The sequence below is a fragment of the Eumetopias jubatus genome, unplaced genomic scaffold (assembly GCF_037043125.1).
Source record: "Eumetopias jubatus isolate StellerSeaLion01/CBP00866 unplaced genomic scaffold, mEumJub1_p1.0 scaffold_9, whole genome shotgun sequence".
In the NCBI taxonomy this organism is placed as follows: Eukaryota; Metazoa; Chordata; class Mammalia; order Carnivora; family Otariidae; genus Eumetopias; species Eumetopias jubatus.
The window spans coordinates 127,317,923-127,337,202 of NW_028274815.1; the positions used below are offsets into that span (position 1 = coordinate 127,317,923).

Sequence of the window (19,280 nt, forward strand, 5' to 3'; positions counted from 1 at the left end):
GGGTCCTGGGATCAAGCCCCACATCAGGCTCCTGGCTCAGTGGGAAGCCTGCTTCTCCCTCTCCTTCTGCCTCTCCCCCTGCTCATGCACACACTCTCTCTATATCTCTGAGTCCCAAATGAATAAATAAACTCTTTAAAAAAAAAAACAAACAAACAAACCCAGGACCCTCTCAGCAAATTCCCATTTTGCCCCCAGACAACAGATTTCTAGCAAAATTCACTCTTCAGTTTTTTATTTGCAAGACAAGCAGAACTGAACAGAGTAACAGTTCGGATTCCAGTGTTTGAAATTATACACTGTATTTTCTGTATATTCTGTGGCTGTATATAATTTTTAGGGTACGTGTTTTAAGTATTCTCCCCAACACAAACACTTTTTCAAACTACTTGGTAGGGCTTCGAAAGGTTTTTGCCTCGTTTAATCACAACACAGCTTGCTAAAAGAGAACTGAGATATTAACCATGGCTCATCTGGGTCTACCTGTTGTTCTCAAGCATGTAGGAGCAGGAACTGCTAAGAGCTGGAACAATTCACTTCCCTGTGAGCAAGGAAAAGGGGAGGGTAGAAAGGCTGGCGGGGAGGGCTCCCACCTGTTAAAACAGCCACCTCTTATAATTTCCTATTTTAGCTTCAGAGAAAAGGCAACAGGAGGGAACCACCCAGCACAATGATAAGAGATTCATTTACTGGCAATCTGGGGAAATACTTCTGATCTCTGAAAGCATTATTTTGAAAAGCAATTTGCACGGCAGTTTAATTTGCTCTAGAAAATCCAAAAAAGAACAAGCAGCACTTAAAATAGCCATGGTGCCAGTTTCATCAACAAAACTACGAAAGCAAGATTCTTCTCTTAAACATACCTGAAAACACTGAAGCCCACACATTATCAGGCTTAACACAGCCCAGGACTGTATTTTTAACCACAAGATCACTGGTTGGTGTCATGACAATAAACAACACAATAATACCTCTGCCTCTGCTTGCACCCATGATAGTATCAAAGGTTCAGTTAACGCTATACGTTTGCAGCCGGTTTGATCTCCCACCTGTCATGTTGTCCAAAGAAACGAGCATCAACCTGCCCATCTTTATCCCGCAGAGCTTTTGCAGGCCAGAATGGAAACCCCTTCAGTTTTGCCCAGACCAAAGGATGTGGATTGCTCTAGGAAAAGAAAAATAAAATCCAGAGTTTGTATATATTTGACAGCAAGACACACATTTAAAGCTTGGTGTGTGACAATACAACAAGGCCACCAACTGAATGAGAACAGTTCCAGGCAGGGTCTCCCAAGTGGGCTCGCCTAGGAGGGCGTGAGGCCGGTAAGCCCCAGGCAAAGCTGGTTCTGGGGATGAACGACAAAACAGAAGGATGGAGCACCGACAAGACCAGACACGGACCCTGGCTCTAACGCTATTACCCAGGTGGCCATGAGCAAGAGCGTCCACCTTCCCCTGCAACATGGAGACAGCAATGCCTACACCCTCCTTTGAGTTGGGGAATTAAATGTGCATTATAACTGACAGGTAACAAGGGGTACAATCAGCCACCTTTGTCCTTTACTGAGGCTGCCCAGAGCCTTAATTATGCAGGTATTTATTTCCAAAGACAGAAGAGACATAAACTATGTTCTACTTTTCCACTTTACTGGCCCCCAGCTTGCCTCCCAGCAAGCTCCACCCCTACTTCCTCCCACCCTCCCACCAGCCCACCCCAAGAACACACTTCTCTGCAGAACACCAGTTTGGAAAATGCAGATCCATGAGGAAAACAGGGTGATTTTTCTCTCTCCAACCCCTACCCCAAACCACCAAGTTGGAGAGACCACTGAGGCAATCCAGAGAGGTATTTCCAAACTTCTCAACACAGATCCAAAAGAACACACTCACTGAACTCTCTTCCCGCTATCTGCATTACCATGGGGCGCCCCCCTCCCTGATGAGCTCCTTCTTGCTCTCTACCCTGCAGCCGGCCCTGGATTAATAAGCCCAGGAAATCACAATGCTCCCTTTGGCACATGAATTTTCAGCCCCAGAGGTTTATTCTCTCTGGATCACTTACATTCTGCCATAACTTTATCACTACAAAAATCATTTAAAAACTTCACCCAGTGGGGCACCTGGGTGGCTCAGTCGTTAAGCGTCTGCCTTAGGCTCAGGTCATGATCCCAGGGTCCTGGGATCGAGCCCAGCATTGGGCTCCCTGCTCCACGGGAAGCCTGCTTCTCCCTCTCCCACTCCCGCTGCTTGTGTTCCTGCTCTAGCTGTCTCTGTCAAATAAATAAATAAAATCTTTAAAAAAAAAAACAAAAAACACTTCACCCAAAGTTTCACCGAATAAACCACCTGGACAAAGTAGCCTTGGGTAGCCATCTAAGGCATGGGGCTCAGAAAATGAAGTAAGGAAGGGTACCTGGGTGGCTCAGTTGGTTAAGCGACTGCCTTCGGCTCAGGTCATGATCCTGGAGTCCCAGGATCGAGTTCCACATCGGGCTCCCTGCTCAGCAGGGAGTCTGCTTCTCCCTCTGACCCTCCCCCCCTCTTGTGCTCGCTCTCTCTCTCTCTCTCAAATAAATAAATAAAATCTTTAAAAAAAAAAAAAGAAAATGAAGTAAGGAAAAGAAATGCAACTTACACAAGGCTCACAAAACCAGTTATCTCGTTTTTGGCAAGCAGCTAGGTAACACTCTGGACATACTTCAATTTCATTCATCTGTAAAGCAAAAACATGTTAGGATGTGTCATCCCAGGGGCCTCACATCTGGAGGCCCTCAAGGAATGCATGATGGTGTGAGCAGTTAAGGTTAGCTAAACCAGGTCCGACAGTGGGGAACACCCTCAAGAAGAGTCCAACTACCCCCACCAACCCCCTTGCTTCACCTAACCCAAGCCACCACCACCACCACCTCCTCTCTCTCTGGACCACGTCTGGATCAGCTTCTACTCTTGTGCCCACTGGGGTCCATCCCCCAAGACACAGCAGCAGGGCCATCACGTGCCAACGTTTACCTGACCGTGGGTTGCAACTGGAATCTATGAGGTGCAGGACAGTCCCCGAGACAAAGAATTCCCCAGCCAAAATGTCAGTAGTACAAAGCTGAGAAACTAACAAGGAAATCTAAACTCCTGATGAGCTCCGTCAATGCCAAGTGTGTCCAGGCCTTGGGCCTCCTGAGCTCCCCAACCACCTCCAGAACCGCTCGGCCTCTGCTCACTGTGCTCAATTCCCACACATGTCTAATCACACCATCCAGGGCAGCAGGTGCTCAACACCCTGTTGCCTTATTTTCTCTCCACCGATGACAATCTGGAATTGTGTAGTCTGCAGACCGTCCTTCTCCCTCTTGAAAAAGTACGTTCCCCTAGAAAATCTACGTCTGACCTAGAATCAAGGACCCCAGAAGCCCATTTCCTAGCTCTGTAACTCTAGGAACGGTTGTCTATCTTGTCTGAGGCTCCATTTCCTTCCCATTTCCTCATGTACAGAATGGGGATGCGAGCAACACCTACCAAACGGATTTTAACAATTATAGGAGATGAATGTAAAGCACTTCAAGTGACACAGTAATCAATACATTAGTTAACACTGATCAGAGATCTCTGCTGGCATCACTGAAGTGATCTACAGGTACCGATCCATTTATTCCTCACACTCCCTTCAAAGGCAGGACTGCTGTTACCTACACGTGACGGAGAAAATGAAGCCCCCAGAAAGTCAGGACACCTGCCCAAAGTCTCACAGCTGGAAAGTGACAGGGCCAGGATTTGAACCCAGGCAGTTATAACATTATAACTAATAATGTTGTAACTATAATTGACTAACTTAAAGGTGAGTGAATAAAGGAACAAAAGAATACATGCATGAATGAATGATGGCATATAGTTCCTCCTTCTGCTCACTCTACTTGTACGCTATTCCAAAGGTACAGGGTAAAGAAGGTGGTAACATCAGGTCCAGGAGAGCCCTGCCTTGAAGCCCAAACAGGGGCAATGTGTTGCCAACAGGTAGATTCAGAAATGGCAGACACAAAGCATCTGGGTTCAATAAATTCCACCTCGCGCAACCCACCAATGATTAAAAGCCTAGGCTTTAGCTCCCAAATACAGGAAAACAAATGAATCCCCAAGGGGGAAACAACTGGAGAACTCATTCATACAAAACTCCAAATCAATAATAAACATATAAAAAACAGTCCATCGGGCGCCTGAGTGGCTCAGCCGGTTAAGCGTCAGCCTTTGGCTCAGGTTGTGATCCCAGGGTCCTGGAATCGAGCCCCACATCAGGCTGCCTGCTCAGCGGGGAGTCTGCTTCTCCCTTTCCATGCCGCTCCCCCTGCTTGTGCTCTCTCTCTCACTCTATTAAATAAATAAAATCTTTAAAAAAAGAAAAAAAAAAAAAAAACAGTCCATCACCACTTGTCTTCAAAGAAGTGCAAACCAAACTCATGGTGACATGCCCGGTTTTACTGATTGCATTGCAAGAACGTCCAATATTGAGAAGGACACAGAAAAACTACCATACTCACCCATCCCAGGCTGTTGTTTAAGATGCTACAGCTTTTCCAGAAGCCAATGAGGAAATATCTACCTAGAGCCTTAGTATAAATGTTAGAAAGGTACCTATCATGTCTAAGGGTTAACATTTCTAACATTTATACTAAGAAAATCATCACAACAGCCATGAAAAATTCTGTTGTTCCTGTGTGTTTAATTACAATGGGGAAACACTCAAACTAAGTGAAAAATATAAATTATAAAACTCTCTACAAAAATAGGTAGAAATGGACATACCCTGAGATATCCAAGTGTTTTCCTTACAAATGAATGGATGAATGAATGAAGTACACAGACATGTTTAAGTCCATTACGTCTAGGTTTCTCGCTCCTATGGTGGGGGTCTAATAAAGCCTCCCTGGTACTGTTTCTGCTCCCAGCCCACCCTACAACCACTAGGGCCTCAGGGCCTTTCTTTCACATCATCAAAATTGTATTTCCAAGAGGGAATGACTCTCCAGGACTCTCCAGGCCACTCCCTGAGAAACAATCAGGACCTTTCCAAGACATAACATCAAAACCCAAACATCTTCCCTAAGAAGAGTAAAAGGGGCCTGGCCCAATGCCACAGATTGTAGGGTGAACAAATCATGAGCCCTATCTATGCAACTAAGAAAACTCAGGATGCCCAATGCTTGTGCTTGACCATGACTCAAAACTGAGTAATACAAGGTCATCTCCACCTCCCTTAGATCATGGGTCAGATAAGGGTGGTTTATAACATACTGGGGTCCACTCTTTGTCGCTTTTACTTTTCTTTGAAGACGGGGGGCACTGTATGTGCCTCAATAAATGCCCAAACTGGGATGCCTGGGTGGCTCAGTCAGTTGAGTGTCTGCCTTCCGCTCAGGTCATGATTCCAGGGTCCTAGGATCAAGTCCTGCATTGGGCTCCCTGCTCAGCAGGGAGTCTGCTTCTCCTTCTCCCTCTGCCTGCCCCTGCCCCTGCTTGTGCTTTCTCTCTCTCTCTCTCTCTCTCTCAAATAAATAAAACCTTTTTAAAAAATAAATAGATAAATCCCAAAACTGCCATAGCTACCCACTGAGAGATTCTGCAGATAGAAACCAGCCACCCCAGCCCCTCACTCTGGGTGCATTTAAAATCGGACAGTGAGAAACACATACCTCATGCTCACAGATTTTGATGACTACTTTTGCTATCTGCGTCAATTTGTGATTTCCTAAAGGAATAAAAAAGTATGATTAATTCAAATGGAAACACAACTATTAACACCCAACCATGGGGTTATACTTCCACTAACAACCTTTCAACTTGTTTCCCCCCAGGATTAAGCTTCAAAGGCTAAAAACCAGAAGATTCTGGCTCCTGATATTGGTTCAAATTATGTGACTTCTCCCCTAAACACTGAGCAATCTTTGGTGCCTCAATGTCATCTCTGAAACTGAGTAATTTGTGTGGGATTCCTACAGCTCACAGGTTAATATCAGGAAGATGCTTTCACGTTTGAAAGGCTCTAATTAGTGGAAAGGAGCCTCATTCGCCCATTGTTCCAGACTCCACATGTAAAGTAACAGGGGAGAGAAAATAAGTAGCTCTGCTGTGCCTGGTGCTTCGAAATACATTTTCTTAACTCCTCAAGAAGCTGTACTAGGAAGCAGGTATGAATGCTCCCCTTTCATTAATGAGTAAGCCAAGGCTCAGGAGTCATTGCTTACACGAGACTATTTAGCTAATGAACTGAAAATCTGGCCCCAGATCTAACTCTAAATCCCTCACCTGCACACTAAACCAGAAGACAAGATGGCTGAAAAGCCATGCTTTCTTCAGACATTATGGTATTTCCAGACATTATCAATTTCTTGGCAAAAAGATTTTACATACATACACACACACACACACACACACACACACACACCCCTTCCTAGATTTCTGGCTTGCCTTGAAAACTCAAAAAATCTGATAACTCTGTATCCAAAAACGACTGGGGTGTCCAGTGGTGAGCCCTTCAGAACAGGTAGGAGTTCATTCCCCCAGTTTATCAGGCTCTAGTTCTCCCCTTGGCCAATGGCCATGCTGGCTTGTGCTGCTATTTTTCTGCCACCTAATCTCATCCACTTGCTTATGTGATCTTACCAGCCTTTCTACATATTTGAGTTAATAATCTTTACATGAATTTTCAACCGAGTGCCTCTCTCTCCCCTCCCCATACCACTGGCCCCGCTACTGAGCTAATAATGCAGAACGTGTGCTTTGAGCAGAGAGCCACCCCCTCATACATCTTCCCTTATACATTAGCTAACCATCTACCCTAGGACCATACGGGAAGAAGACAGGGGCGTCTGCTCTTCAAGATCTTACACCCAAAAAAGGGGGGAAAAAAAATATCTTAACATCCTCAAACAAATAAAATTAGCACCATCCAGGAAGTGTGATAAACGCGACCATGGGCAAGTACAGGTACTATGAGATCTCCTAACGGGAGCATCTGGTATGGTCTGGGTCCATAAGGGAAGGCTCCTCAGAGGACTGAGGCTGACACCGAAGGATAAGAAAAAGTCATGAAGGCAGAGTGTTCTCGCAGATCACAAGAGGAAGAGAATGGAGCAGGACACTGGAAGAGCTACCTGGCCAGAAGGTAGACAGAGAGGACTGTGGGAGAAGGTAGGGCAATGTGAAAGGTGCCATGAGAGCAGATTTTAATAGGAATCCTCTTCCATTCTGTCCTGAAGGCTCAATCCACAAAAACGCAACTGACACAACTTTATCCGGAATACAAAGAACTCCTAAAATGCAGTAATAAAAACACAAACCACCCAGTTCTTGAAATGAGCAAAAGATCTGAATACATATTTTACCAAAAAAAGATACACCAGTGATTAATAAACACATGAAAAAATACACAATACCTTTAATTCTAAGGAAAAGGCAAATGAACACCACCGTGACACTAACAGTTCACACTTCCAAGAACGGCTAAAATTAACAAGACTGACAACACCAAGTGTTGACAAGGATGTAGAGCAACTAAGACTCTCCTATGCATGGCTACAAGAATATAAAATGATACAACCACTTTGCAGAAAGTTTGCCAAAATGTCTTGTAAATTTTTTTTTTTTAAGATTTTATTTATTTATTTGGCAGAGAGAGAGACACAGCGAGAGAGGGAACACAAGCAGGGGGAGCGGGAGAGGGAGAGGCAGGCTTCCCGCTGAGCAGGGAGCCCGATGCGGGGCTCGATCCCAGGACCCTGGGATCGTGACCTGAGCCGAAGGCAGATGCTTAACGACTGAGCCACCCAGGCGCCCCGACTAGGTTTCTATTTAAATTTACAAGACAGGGGCACCTGGGTGGCTCAGTCGTTAAGCGTCTGCCTTCGGCTCAAGTCACGATCCCAGGGTCCTGGGATCGAGCCCCGCATCGGGCTCCCTGCTCAGCGGGAAGCCTGCCTCTCCCTCTCCCGCTCCCCCTGCTTGTGTTCCCTCTCTCGCTGTGTCTCTCTGCCAAATAAATAAATAAAATCTTTAATAAATAAATAACTAGAAACCTAGTCAATGACCCAGCACTACCACTCCTAAGTATTTACCCATGAGAGATGAAAATATATGTCCACACAAAGACTTCCACAAGAATGTTCACAGTGGCTTTATTCCTAACAGCCAAAAGCTGAAAATACCCAAAGATCCTTCAAAATCCACAAAGGGAATAGATAAATAAATTGTATGCTGATACAGTGAAAAACCACTCATGGGAATAAAAAGGAACAAAGCGACTGATACATACAACAACATGCATGAATCCCAAAAAAAATTACACTGCATGCAATCAGCCAGACACAAAAGAATGCCCTAGTACTCCATTTGTATGAAATTCCAGAATATGTAAAACTAATCTGTAGGGGCAGGAAAAACCAAGGAGGGTGGATTTACTGGTAAGGGACAAGTGGGAATATAATAGAGTGATGCAAATACTCTAGATTTAATCTGAGGTTGTAGTTATACTTTTGAGGTGGGTTATACATTTGTCAAATTCAGAGTCTGTATTCACAAAATCTATGCATTTTTTCTACGTAATCATTCCTCCATAAAGTTTCTAAGAAGGACAGGTAAGCAGCATCATATAGCCATGAGCCACTATGGATACCAGCTCATTCCCTTAAAGCACAGAGTCACTATTCACACATATTAGCAATTCACACATTATTAGCAATCTATATACAAATACTCTCAGTTTTTGGCCCTGGCACAGGAAAAAAAGAGCATGATTCTTTAGGAAGGGTGGGAGATTGAGCAAAACACACAGCATAAACATTCTCTTTTTTTAGGAGCCACCTAAGCCACCCACCTCCATTATAAATGATGCAGTTGTGCAAAATCCACTTTGCATCGGCCAGGAAAGCTTCTGTGCATCCATACATTTTCTTTTTAGCATTCTGGGGAGAAAAGCCAAGGAGCATAATAACCCGTGAGTCTGTACAAGCTGCAGCCAATTAACACCTGCGTCCCCACATCATTTTTCTTAGCAGTCATTTGCCAAATTAATTAATGCTTTTACCCATTTCCCAAGATGCTATTATATTTGAGATCTAGAGCTCCATAAAAATGAAGTCGCTGAATTCATCACAGTAACTTGAATTGTTTCCTCTTATACCAGCTGTCATTTATCAAGCAGCCCCTTCCAAGAAACCAGGATATTTTATATACTGACGTGGCTTTTATTCATTTTAACAGCCTCACATAAGCCTTGTGACTAAGAACGCAATGACACACTTACTATCATCACAAGAATACTGGGGTCTGGGATTGTTAAGGAACTTCTGCAAAGTTCCAACGCTATTAATTTGTGAAGCTAGGATTCCAACTCTGTCTTTTTTGAATGCCTTCTTTTCTTGAAAACCATGAGGGTGTGTGTAATTTTTCAAAGCAGGTTCGATTGAGCATTTGGGGGTCAGCAAGACAATATAAGGTTTTCTCCTCATCCATGCTTTTCATTCCCCATATTTCATGCCAAAATTTTGAAAATTAGCACCAGGGTGATATACACAATCTAAAGCGTTCCAAGTGTAATTTTCAGGATGGAATTTTAGCCTGAACTTTTCAAAGCACCTTCAGGCATTAAGGACATATCCGTAACAGTAGAATTACTTCTAGGAAGCCACATCTTTATCAGCAATCTGACGGTTTCCCAAACACTTAATTTTCTCTTTTCTCCTTCCTGCTGCCCTCCTTAGCACCTCTGACAGAAAAAGAGGAGGTAAGGCTCAAATCAATCAAATCACTGATTCATAGAAGTGTGACTTTTTCAGCTCAATTTTCAGACAATCACCAGCAAAAGTAATATTTGGAGCTAATCAGTGGAATTCAACACTCCATTACAATCCTTGGAAGAATGTTACAGAAGTGAAGGGATCAAGAGTTCCTCCATCCAAATAAAAATGGTGCAGAGGAAAGGCAGAGTAATCATCTAACTTGAGATGGGGCACAGGAAGTGAGGGAGGGTCTTTAGTCCCTCCGGGAATTGTGGCTACAATGGTGAGGTTCTTTGATGGAGGCCAACCTTTTCCAATGTACAAAGGTCCATAGGATGGAAGATGTATTCCGCATAGTCAGGATGCTGTTCCAATGGAACAGGCTTCTGGAATGCATCTGTCTATAAAAGAAAAGAAGAGATGCACACACACACGGAGACACAAACCCATCATTACTGTGGAAAACAAAGCATTAATAGTAACAAAAGTACTTTCAAAATGGAGACAACTTTTCAGACAATACAGTTCTAGTGGTTTCCACAAAGAATGACCTTGGGGAGTACTAAGCTGGTTCAGCTTCTAGTTCTGCCTGGTTATCAATAATCATTGGCAGGGGGGGGGGTTTCTTTTGTTATTTGTTTAGTTTTCAAAATATATGCAAATAACAGGTTCTGTGCTCTTCTATTAAGATCGACAAGAACAACACACCATCAGCTACTTCATACGTGAACTCTGAATAAGGCTTACCTATGTCCTGCAAACATCCATAACCAAAACAGACAGGAAAATGTGGCCGTACCCAGAGATGACACACTTAATAAAGTCCCCCTAAGTGCCAGCAGATATTTTACACTTGGGGGAAAATTCAGACAGTGAGATTTTGCTCCTCCTCCAAGAAGCCAAATTACCCTCAACACAGAGACTGTTAAAGTTTTTCATCTTGCGCCACATTCTTCAGCCCTTACGTGAATCAGCTCAAAATGCAAGGCCCGGTTTGTTGATGGATTGTTTATACTTATCAATATTTAAAAATCTACAAGATTTGGGGCACCTGGCTGGCTCAGTTGGTAGAGCGTGCGACTCTTAATCTCAGAGTTGTAAAAGTTCAAGCCCCACATTGGGTGTAGAGGTTACTTAAAAATAAAATCTCAAGGGCGCCTGGGTGGCTCAGTTGGTTAAGCGACTGCCTTCGGCTCAGGTCATGATCCTGGAGTCCCGGGATTGAGTCCCATATCGGGCTCCCTGCTCAGCGGGGGGTCTGCTTCTCCCTCTGACCCTCTTCCCTCTCATGCTCTCTGTCTCTCATTCTCTCTCTCTCAAATAAATAAATAAAATCTCTATAAATAAATAAATAAATAACTAAATAGATAAATAAATAAATAAATAAAATCTCAAAATCAATCAATCCATCAATAACTAAAAGATTTAATTAAACACCAAATGACAGCCAAGCAAGGCATCTGAAAGAGCTACCACTTGCAGTCACTGGAGCCCTTTTACCCAGAAGGAAAGTGTGTGGCCATTGCAAGTTACAAAGATGCTTCAATATCATCGGCAACTTTCTGCCCTAATTGATTTTGTATCAAACAATTTATGTGAGAAATTAAGGCCTTCTTCGATTTTTCTCTTTGGTTTATAATTCTACAGTGTTGACAACTCTACATGAATCTGTTCTTTTTGTAAAACAGTCCCATAATTTAGCCTATAGAAAAGCAGAAAGTAATTCCTTGTCACTCAACATAAAAACAACTCTACAGTTAAAAAAAAAAAGAGTTGTTTTTCTTTCCAAACTGAGGCTCTCCATGCTTTTGCTTCCATTGACGGAGATTTTGTTACAAATAGATTCCCAATTTAGCAACACCAAATTGGCATGCTCTGAGTTTTTTTTTTCATGGTATCAAGTTTCAGAATATAATCTCAAAACAAAAGCTTGGGGTTTTTTTTGTTTTTTTTTTTTCTAAGAAATTAAGCCACACTGTCTATTCAATACCCTGAGGTTCTACAATGCTGTATATTCCCTTGACTTAGAAAGCAGACTCTGGAGAGTTTAACAAAGGGTCACCACTAGCCCATATGGTGCTTCTGTGCAAACTGGAAAGAGAAAACCCTACCCTTAAAGTTTCTCTAGATTGGTCCGTACAAAGAATGTCATAACATGTTGATTATATGGGCACAACATATTCTTTTTAAGAACGAGGCATTTTATAGTCATGTTCCTAAAAAATGTCATGAAAAAAACTAAAACCACCATGACTGTGATGTGCCTGGGACTCTGGGGAGGGTAACCACTAGGAAACAGAGCGTGCCAGCTGAATGTGGCAGCCTTGCTTTCACATCTGGATTTCCTTTAAGAGGCAAAGGGCTCTACCTCAAATCCCATTTCAAAACTGAAGGAATGAACCAAATTCTCGCCCTTTATGGGAGTCTCACTGGTTGAGTTTCACTTGGAGGTTCCATCATCAGACCTTGATTATAAATAAACTGGGTTGTATTCCACTCTCTCACTGAAATGGAATTTTACAAACTCCCAAAGGGAGAAGTACAGAACCTCCTTACCCAACGGGGTCTGGGTGTGAGGTTTCACTTCATGACCAACCAGAATTTTAAATCCCCACCAACTTTCAACTGCATGTCATTCCCCCATTAAACTCACTGGGGACACGGAGTACTCACTACAGAGAATTAACTGATTGTCATCGTACTTTATATTTAATTTTTAGGTATTTGAGCCAGGCACATAAGAAGACCCAAAGAGTATTCACAGGTGTCTGGAAAGCAAAAACTACCCAGAACAAGAATGTTAACAGAAAACAACAAAAGTCACTATTTTCCATTTACACTTACACCAAAAGGAACTTTTTTCTTACCCCTGGCTGTTTCATTTTCTGAATAGCAAACTTGAGCAGGTAGGATAACTGTTCGATGGTGAGCATTGTCATGGCCTTACTCTGAGTCTCGATGCATTCTGCTACTGTAATCTTCTACGAGTCAAAATCACACAAATGTTCAGTTAGAAAAAAATTACTATTCCCCGTACAAAGTTCCCTTTCCTCCTAATTTTCCAATAAGCTCATAATAAAAATTCCTTTCCATCCAAACGAGACTAGTTGTTTCACTTGAGAAGGACTCCAATCTACTTGACCATACACTGGATCAGTGGATAAAAATGAAGAGGCACACCAATCCACTGGTGATGACCTTATTTGGAAGTGTTTTTCGCTCATGAAGATGACATAATCTGAGAAAGAGGCAGGTGGGCAGGGACCTGAAAAATCGTCACCATTACAACCCTGGGTTTCAAGAATGGGATGTGAAAGGAAAGACCACTAATGGTTTTAGGGTGATCTCTGCACACAATGAATCAGTCAGTTAACTTGATCCTCTTAGCATTCTGGGCTACCTTTCAGGAAACTGACAAGGCTTTAACTCAATGACATCACTGATGGAAAAGGACAGTATTCCCTGTAGAAAGAAGCCAAGGGATGGGAGAGAACTAAATATAAATGACTTTATTCTCTGTCACCACGGATGTGAACCCACTCAGGACATTCTGGCAAACGACACAAGAAGCGTAGTCTAGCTGTCTGTCTCCATGGGAAATAAATGTCATTTTGAAAGGGAAATTCCCATGAAAGAAGAGGCCCAGAGAAATGTCTGAAACCAGACTCTGCTATGTCAATCTGGTACAAAATCCCAGAGCTTCAGACTCCTTATGTAGCAGCAACACCAAAATAGCAAAGTCTGATGATGTCAGGAAACACTCTTTAACCATCTGTGTAGGGAGAGCTGAGAAAAGTTTCCTCCAATTAATCTTGATTTAGTTTCCAACCTTCATAGCTCTGGATCCTCCAAAAGGAACCTTCAGAAGTGTCTGGTTGGTTGTCGAGGAAAAGGGCAACACATGAGTTGCTCAGAAGCTGGAAACAGTACATGACGCACGTACCTAACGGCTTAGCTACCCGAGCCTGAGACAGCTAGCGAGGTGCCTGCACTGCCAATGCACCCCTGGAAGAAATGTGGGGCCCTGAACCTTAGACACAGAACACCTGTTTGTCTGAATCGCTGTTTGCCTCCAGGTAGCTATCCATAGCGAATGCTTTCACCTCTCCTCCATCCCCGATCCCTTCCCTCCTGGCTAGCAGTGCCTGGTTCCCATGACATAGACTGACAGTGCCAGACAAGCATTTTCAAGATTCTTTTGCTTGAAGACTGGTGCAATCCTGACTGATGAGGCCAAGGACAAAGTCACCTGGAGGCTGAAGGGCAAGGTCCTTCTGCTTGATAAAAAGGGTTGTAAACAGAAACACTCCTCCTCTTAGAGGGATTTTTGTCTAGGCACACGTGATTAAAAACCCCAGCAGCCAGCTTATGGCCATGGCGGGGGGCGGGGGGATGAGGGCACACTTCGCCTCAACAGTGAAACAGAGTCTGGCTGTGCACAAACTCTGGCCTGGCCCTGCCTCTGGGTTCTTTCTACACATGAGAATAAATCCCTATTGATCCCTTATTGTTCCAGCCCGCATCCATCAGGATCGTTACTTGCAGCAAAAGTCACTATCATTTCTGCAAAATTATGAATAAAACAACTGGGAAGGGTGGGTCAAGACAAAAGGAAACGGATGAAAGATCCAGTGCCCCCACTAACTGTAGCGGAATCAGGTCGAGCCCCCAACAAGAGGGCATCGCTGCGCAAAGGGTATCCTACACATCTGTCTCAAGTACCCCAAAGAGAACCAGAGGCCATCGTTTGCAATTTTAGGGGCAGAACACCATTAAAATGTCATCATCGTATCAATGTGAAGTCTCGTCTCTTTTCATATAGTTCTTATTTTTCTCCGTTCCCAACACGAAAGCAGTACCACAGACACCGTCCTATAGCTTGCTTCTTTTGAAAGACATCGGGGAGAACGTTCCATTTCGTATACAGAAAGCTTCCTTGTGTGAGATCAAGTTCTAATATACCTTCAAACCCAAGTGACATTCCGTATTAAATGATTTTGCAGATGGCATCATTTGCAGCATCTTGAAAAAGCGTCATCACTGGAAGTCGCCAATAATGGAAGACACCTCAGAATTGTGGAAATGGTCATAACTGTTTTAATAAAGGAAAACGTTAGGCTTTCTGACAAATGAGATACTTATGTTCTTCACTAAGCCAGCGGGCTTCTGCTTGGGTTCTGTACCTGCAGCCTCCTCAATGGAAGGCAGCACGACTCGCTCCTCCTCTCCTTCATGCCGTTCTCAAGTCTCAGTGAGGCCTTCCTGGGCCTTCCTGGGCCTTCCTGGGCCTCTTCACTTGAAAGGGAAACACCCTCCACAAGCCTTACTCCCAATTCCTCCTCTTCAATTCATTTTATTTGGTTTTTGTCCTCTTCTCCTGAAAAGCATGTCATGCGTGCCTCTTTTTGTTCACGGCCGGATCCCTAGCACCTAACGGGCACTCGAGAAACAGTTGCAGCATGAACGAAAGCATCAGATGACAACCACATGGAGCACATAACCCAAATTGGTCTTCTCAGCTACCGCCAATGACTCAACGGATGCAGCAGGAGACAACATCCAAGAAGAGCAAAAACAGCATGCGATCTTTTCAAAATACGTGAACTGTTAAACAGTTCCTAAGTTAACTTCTGAAATGTTCATTACAGCAGAATCAGAGAAGGCTGCAGATCCCAGAGTGATCCAAAGACCCAGGAAGAATCAAAACCAACACTCAGTGCAATTGTCACTGCAAGAGCGGCAGTGCTCAGGCCCCTGCCAAAGCTGGTCCCGAAAGGGGGTGACCAGGATAGAGCAAGTGGAAGGCAAGAGATTTCATTTTTTTCCTGAATCTGGATTATTCAAAAATTTTTAAATGAAAGGGAGAATGAGAAAGGAAAGGAAACGAAGCAGATAATGCATTCATTTGTTGGGAACTAACCTCACATTCAGGACAAAACCAGTCCCCCTCTGGTTCCGATGTCAGTCTCAGACACTTAGCGTGATAAACCCGGGGACAGAGCTCACAGCAAAGGACTTGGCCTTCCCGGTGACAAACCCAGCAGTAGAAATCATTCCGTCCATCCTGCGGTACAACATCAACAGGGTCTGTGGTGAGTGGCTGCTTCATATAGTAAAACGGACCATGTCTTAGTTCTGACTGAAATGTAGGCAAGAAAGACAGGTTTGGTTTCAAAACAAATGTGCATTCTCAAAAGGAATTTGAACAAATACATCAATAACAACAAAAGAACATCACAGCATTCCACACATTCCTTAAAAAGCTATCTTGGGTCACTCTACTAAATACAGAGTTTGCAGGTCATTAGATACTAAGATATTTTTTTTCCTCTCTCTCTCTCTCCTACATTCATAAGCCATAGATTGAAAAGCTGGTGTCTAAGAGTTAAGAGGCTGCCCTAGCAGAATAATTACAATGGCTACTACCCAGGCATACCCAGGTTCAAATTTTAGTTCTACCAGCTGCATGACCATGGCCAAATCTAAACCTCTCAGCTTCAACTTTCTCATCTGTAAAATGGGGATGATGATACCTAACGTCATGGTATTTGGGTTGGGATTCAAGGGGATGATAGAACGTATGCATTTAACACAGTGCTGCCATTACTGATATACTTAAGAGACCAACAAATGGAGGTCTAAACAAAGCCAACAATTTGCCCTAGGATTCTTTCAACAGCAGGCTTTGGGAGGATAGATCAATTGGGATTTGAGGCACCAAAAAGAAAAAAAGGAAAAAAAAAAAAAGGCCATTCCTTTTTTAAGTCTACCCCCAATGCATAAAATATGTGAGCCACCGGAGGCTTCCTAAAGCCATGATCCTTCAACCTGGTAGGTCCTCATATTTGCAGAGGTTCCAGATCTCCTATTCAGAAACACCAACAGCAGAAAGATTACATGAGTGGCCAATTCATGGGAATCAAAACCACTTCCTACTCCAGAATGTCAAGAAAAATGTTTCCCTAATGATACATTATACAATCTAACAAAGCCACATTCCGAACATATAAGATCACTCAGAAGAAACTCATCAGGAAAAAATGTCTAGTGGAAATCAGTAACAAATACAATTTTTAAGAAGTACTGTAAGAAATTATGGGGGTGGGGCGCCTGGGTGGCTCAGTCGGTTAAGGGTCCCACTCTTGATTTCAGCTCAGATCATGATCTCAGCATAATGGGATCGAGCCCCTCGTCGGGCTCCACAATCAGCGCAGAGTCTGTTTGAGACGCTCGCTCTCTCTCTCCCTCTGCCTCTCTCAGATACATAAGTAAATGTATCTTCTACAAAAAAGAAAGGAAAGAAATTCTGGGGGCAACTGGGTAGCTCAGTTGGTTAAGTATACGATTCTTGATCTCAGCTCAGGTCTTGATCTCAGGGTTGTGAGTTCAAGCCCCACACTGGGCTCCATGCTGGGCGTAGAGCCTACTTTTTTTTTTTTTAATTAACATAACAATAAAAAATTTAAAGAGAATAAAAAAGAAAGAAAGAAATTCTGGTGGTAAGCATCAAAATGACCCAATAACTAGCTATGCGACCTTAAGAAAGCTACTCAACCTACTTTGAGCCTTGATTCCATGGGTAATAGTTTAGCCACAACCCCAGTACCTATCTTGGACAGTAAGCTTTTTTCCTGTCCTGTCCTTCAGCAAAACATTACAGTTTCCTCCACAAAGTTCTCATATGTTGGTTAAAGCTGCATAATTTTTGTTGATATTATGAATGGGATCTTTCTCTACCCTATTTTCTAAGTAGTTATTGTTGGTACACAGAAATGTTGTTAGTTTTAATGCTGATCTCCTATATAGGCAGTTCTAACAGTTTACTGATTAAAAACATCTGCTCTAAGCGACATCAGTTTTTTTGTCTGTTCATCTCTAGTATTTTTACACTCCTTTTCTTTTCCCCTTATTGGAATGGGGCCCTTATTTTATCCTGGAACCCCCAGGATAATGGGAAAGAGTGGTAAACATTAAAAGCAGGCATGTCTTGTTCCCGCTTTTTAGTATGAGGTTTTAAGATTATCGAAATGTCTGCTATTTCTACACTCCTTTTTATCAACCCTCCCAGACGCTTCCTTCGTAGATCTTTGTTAATCCATTCTTCGAAGCCTCCCTACTCTCCTTTCTACTAGGAAAACAACTAAGATTCCATTTATTTACCTGACAGAGAGAGACACAGCAAGAGAGGGAACACAAGCAGGGGGGAGTGGGAGAGGGAGAAGCAGGCTTCCCGCGGAGCAGGGAGCCCGATGCGGGGCTCGATCCCAGGACCCTGGGATCATGACCTGAGCCGAAGGCAGACGCTTAACCAACTGAGCCACCCAGGCGCCCCAACAACTAAGACTTAAGGGTAACTCGGGCGCCTGGGTGGCTCAGTGGTTAAATGACTGCCTTTGGCTCAGGTCATGATCCCGGGGTCCCGGGATCGAGTCCCACATCGGGCTCCCTTCTAGGCCGGGAGTCTGCTTTTCCCTCTGACCCTCTCCCTTCTCATGCTCGCTCTCACTCTCTCTCTCAAATAAAATAAAAATCTTAAAAAAAAAAAAAAAAGACCTAAGGGTAACTCCATAATTCTTGAGCCCAATTATTTCCCTGCTTCCATTCAGATACAGGCCTCTATACTTGGTTTCCAGACAATAACATCACTACCATTTTCTCTCCATGTTAAGTGTTTAACATACTCTCATACACATCATCTTCATTTTATCCTCACACCCCCAGAGAGGTACTCAGGATAGACACCACTAGTCGCACTTGACAGATGAGAAAACTAGTTAAAACAACCCAACTTTCTCTCACCCTGATACCCTGTATAAGACAATGCTGGGTGGAGGAGAGACTCTAATGATGAAGTGACCCCCTCAGAGAACATTCTCCATAGGTCAAAATAACTTCTGTTTCATGCAAAGAGCTGAGGGGGGGAGGGAGTGAATCTGAAAATTAGGAAAACAACCAGAAACACCACAGAAGGGGACATGAAAGGAGAACATCTGGCGGGGGGGTGGCTCTCACCCTCCCACTACTGTTGCTCAGGGCAGAAAATTCTTTGTGGGACGGAGCCATCCTGTGCATGATGGGATGTGTGGTAGTATCCACTGGCTAGATGCCTGGAGCACCCCACCATCCACAAAACTGTGACGATCAAAAATGTCTCGATATTGCCAAACATCCCTGGGGGGCAAAACTGCCTTTAGTTGAGAACCACTGACATACAGGGTCTGCTATCTGCCTAGGAAATGCTTGTTTGCGTTTGGGGCAGGAGAGGGGGCGAAGGGGGGCTTTAAGGAGGGGGCGGAGGACAAGAAACGAGAGGGAGGCAAGGTGTGCAAAGACGAGAAGATCCTCGTATGGAAAGGTAAGCCTCACGTATCAAGCGAGCACGAACTATTTCTCACCTGAGTGAGGTCTTCCAGAGTGCTTCTGTGGCTTTTGCAACATAGCAGTAAGCCATAGTTCAGTGCCTGACTTCCTTTCAGCAAGTTAATAATAGGACAGGAAGAGTCAATCTAAATGAAACTG

General features: G+C 43.6%; 1 protein-coding gene across 7 annotated transcripts in view; it reads right to left on the reverse strand.

Moving 5' to 3' along the window:
• The window catches only part of ZMYND8 (zinc finger MYND-type containing 8), a 123,992-nt gene that overhangs the window by 60,286 nt on the left and 44,426 nt on the right, over positions 1-19,280 (reverse strand). For 4 of the 7 annotated variants that reach the window (XM_028121866.2, XM_088026785.1, XM_028121867.2 and 1 more), the window contains exons 5-11: positions 15,682-15,900; positions 12,629-12,742; positions 10,070-10,162; positions 8,858-8,945; positions 5,679-5,734; positions 2,636-2,713; positions 1,050-1,165 (exon numbers count right to left, since the gene is read on the reverse strand). In XM_028121866.2, coding sequence (XP_027977667.1) covers positions 1,050-1,165; positions 2,636-2,713; positions 5,679-5,734; positions 8,858-8,945; positions 10,070-10,162; positions 12,629-12,742; positions 15,682-15,900 — 764 coding nt within the window. The remainder of the gene's footprint in view (positions 1-1,049; positions 1,166-2,635; positions 2,714-5,678; positions 5,735-8,857; positions 8,946-10,069; positions 10,163-12,628; positions 12,743-15,681; positions 15,901-19,280) is intronic. The other 3 variants (XM_028121868.2, XM_028121869.2, XM_028121865.2) reach the window with 1 other exon arrangement.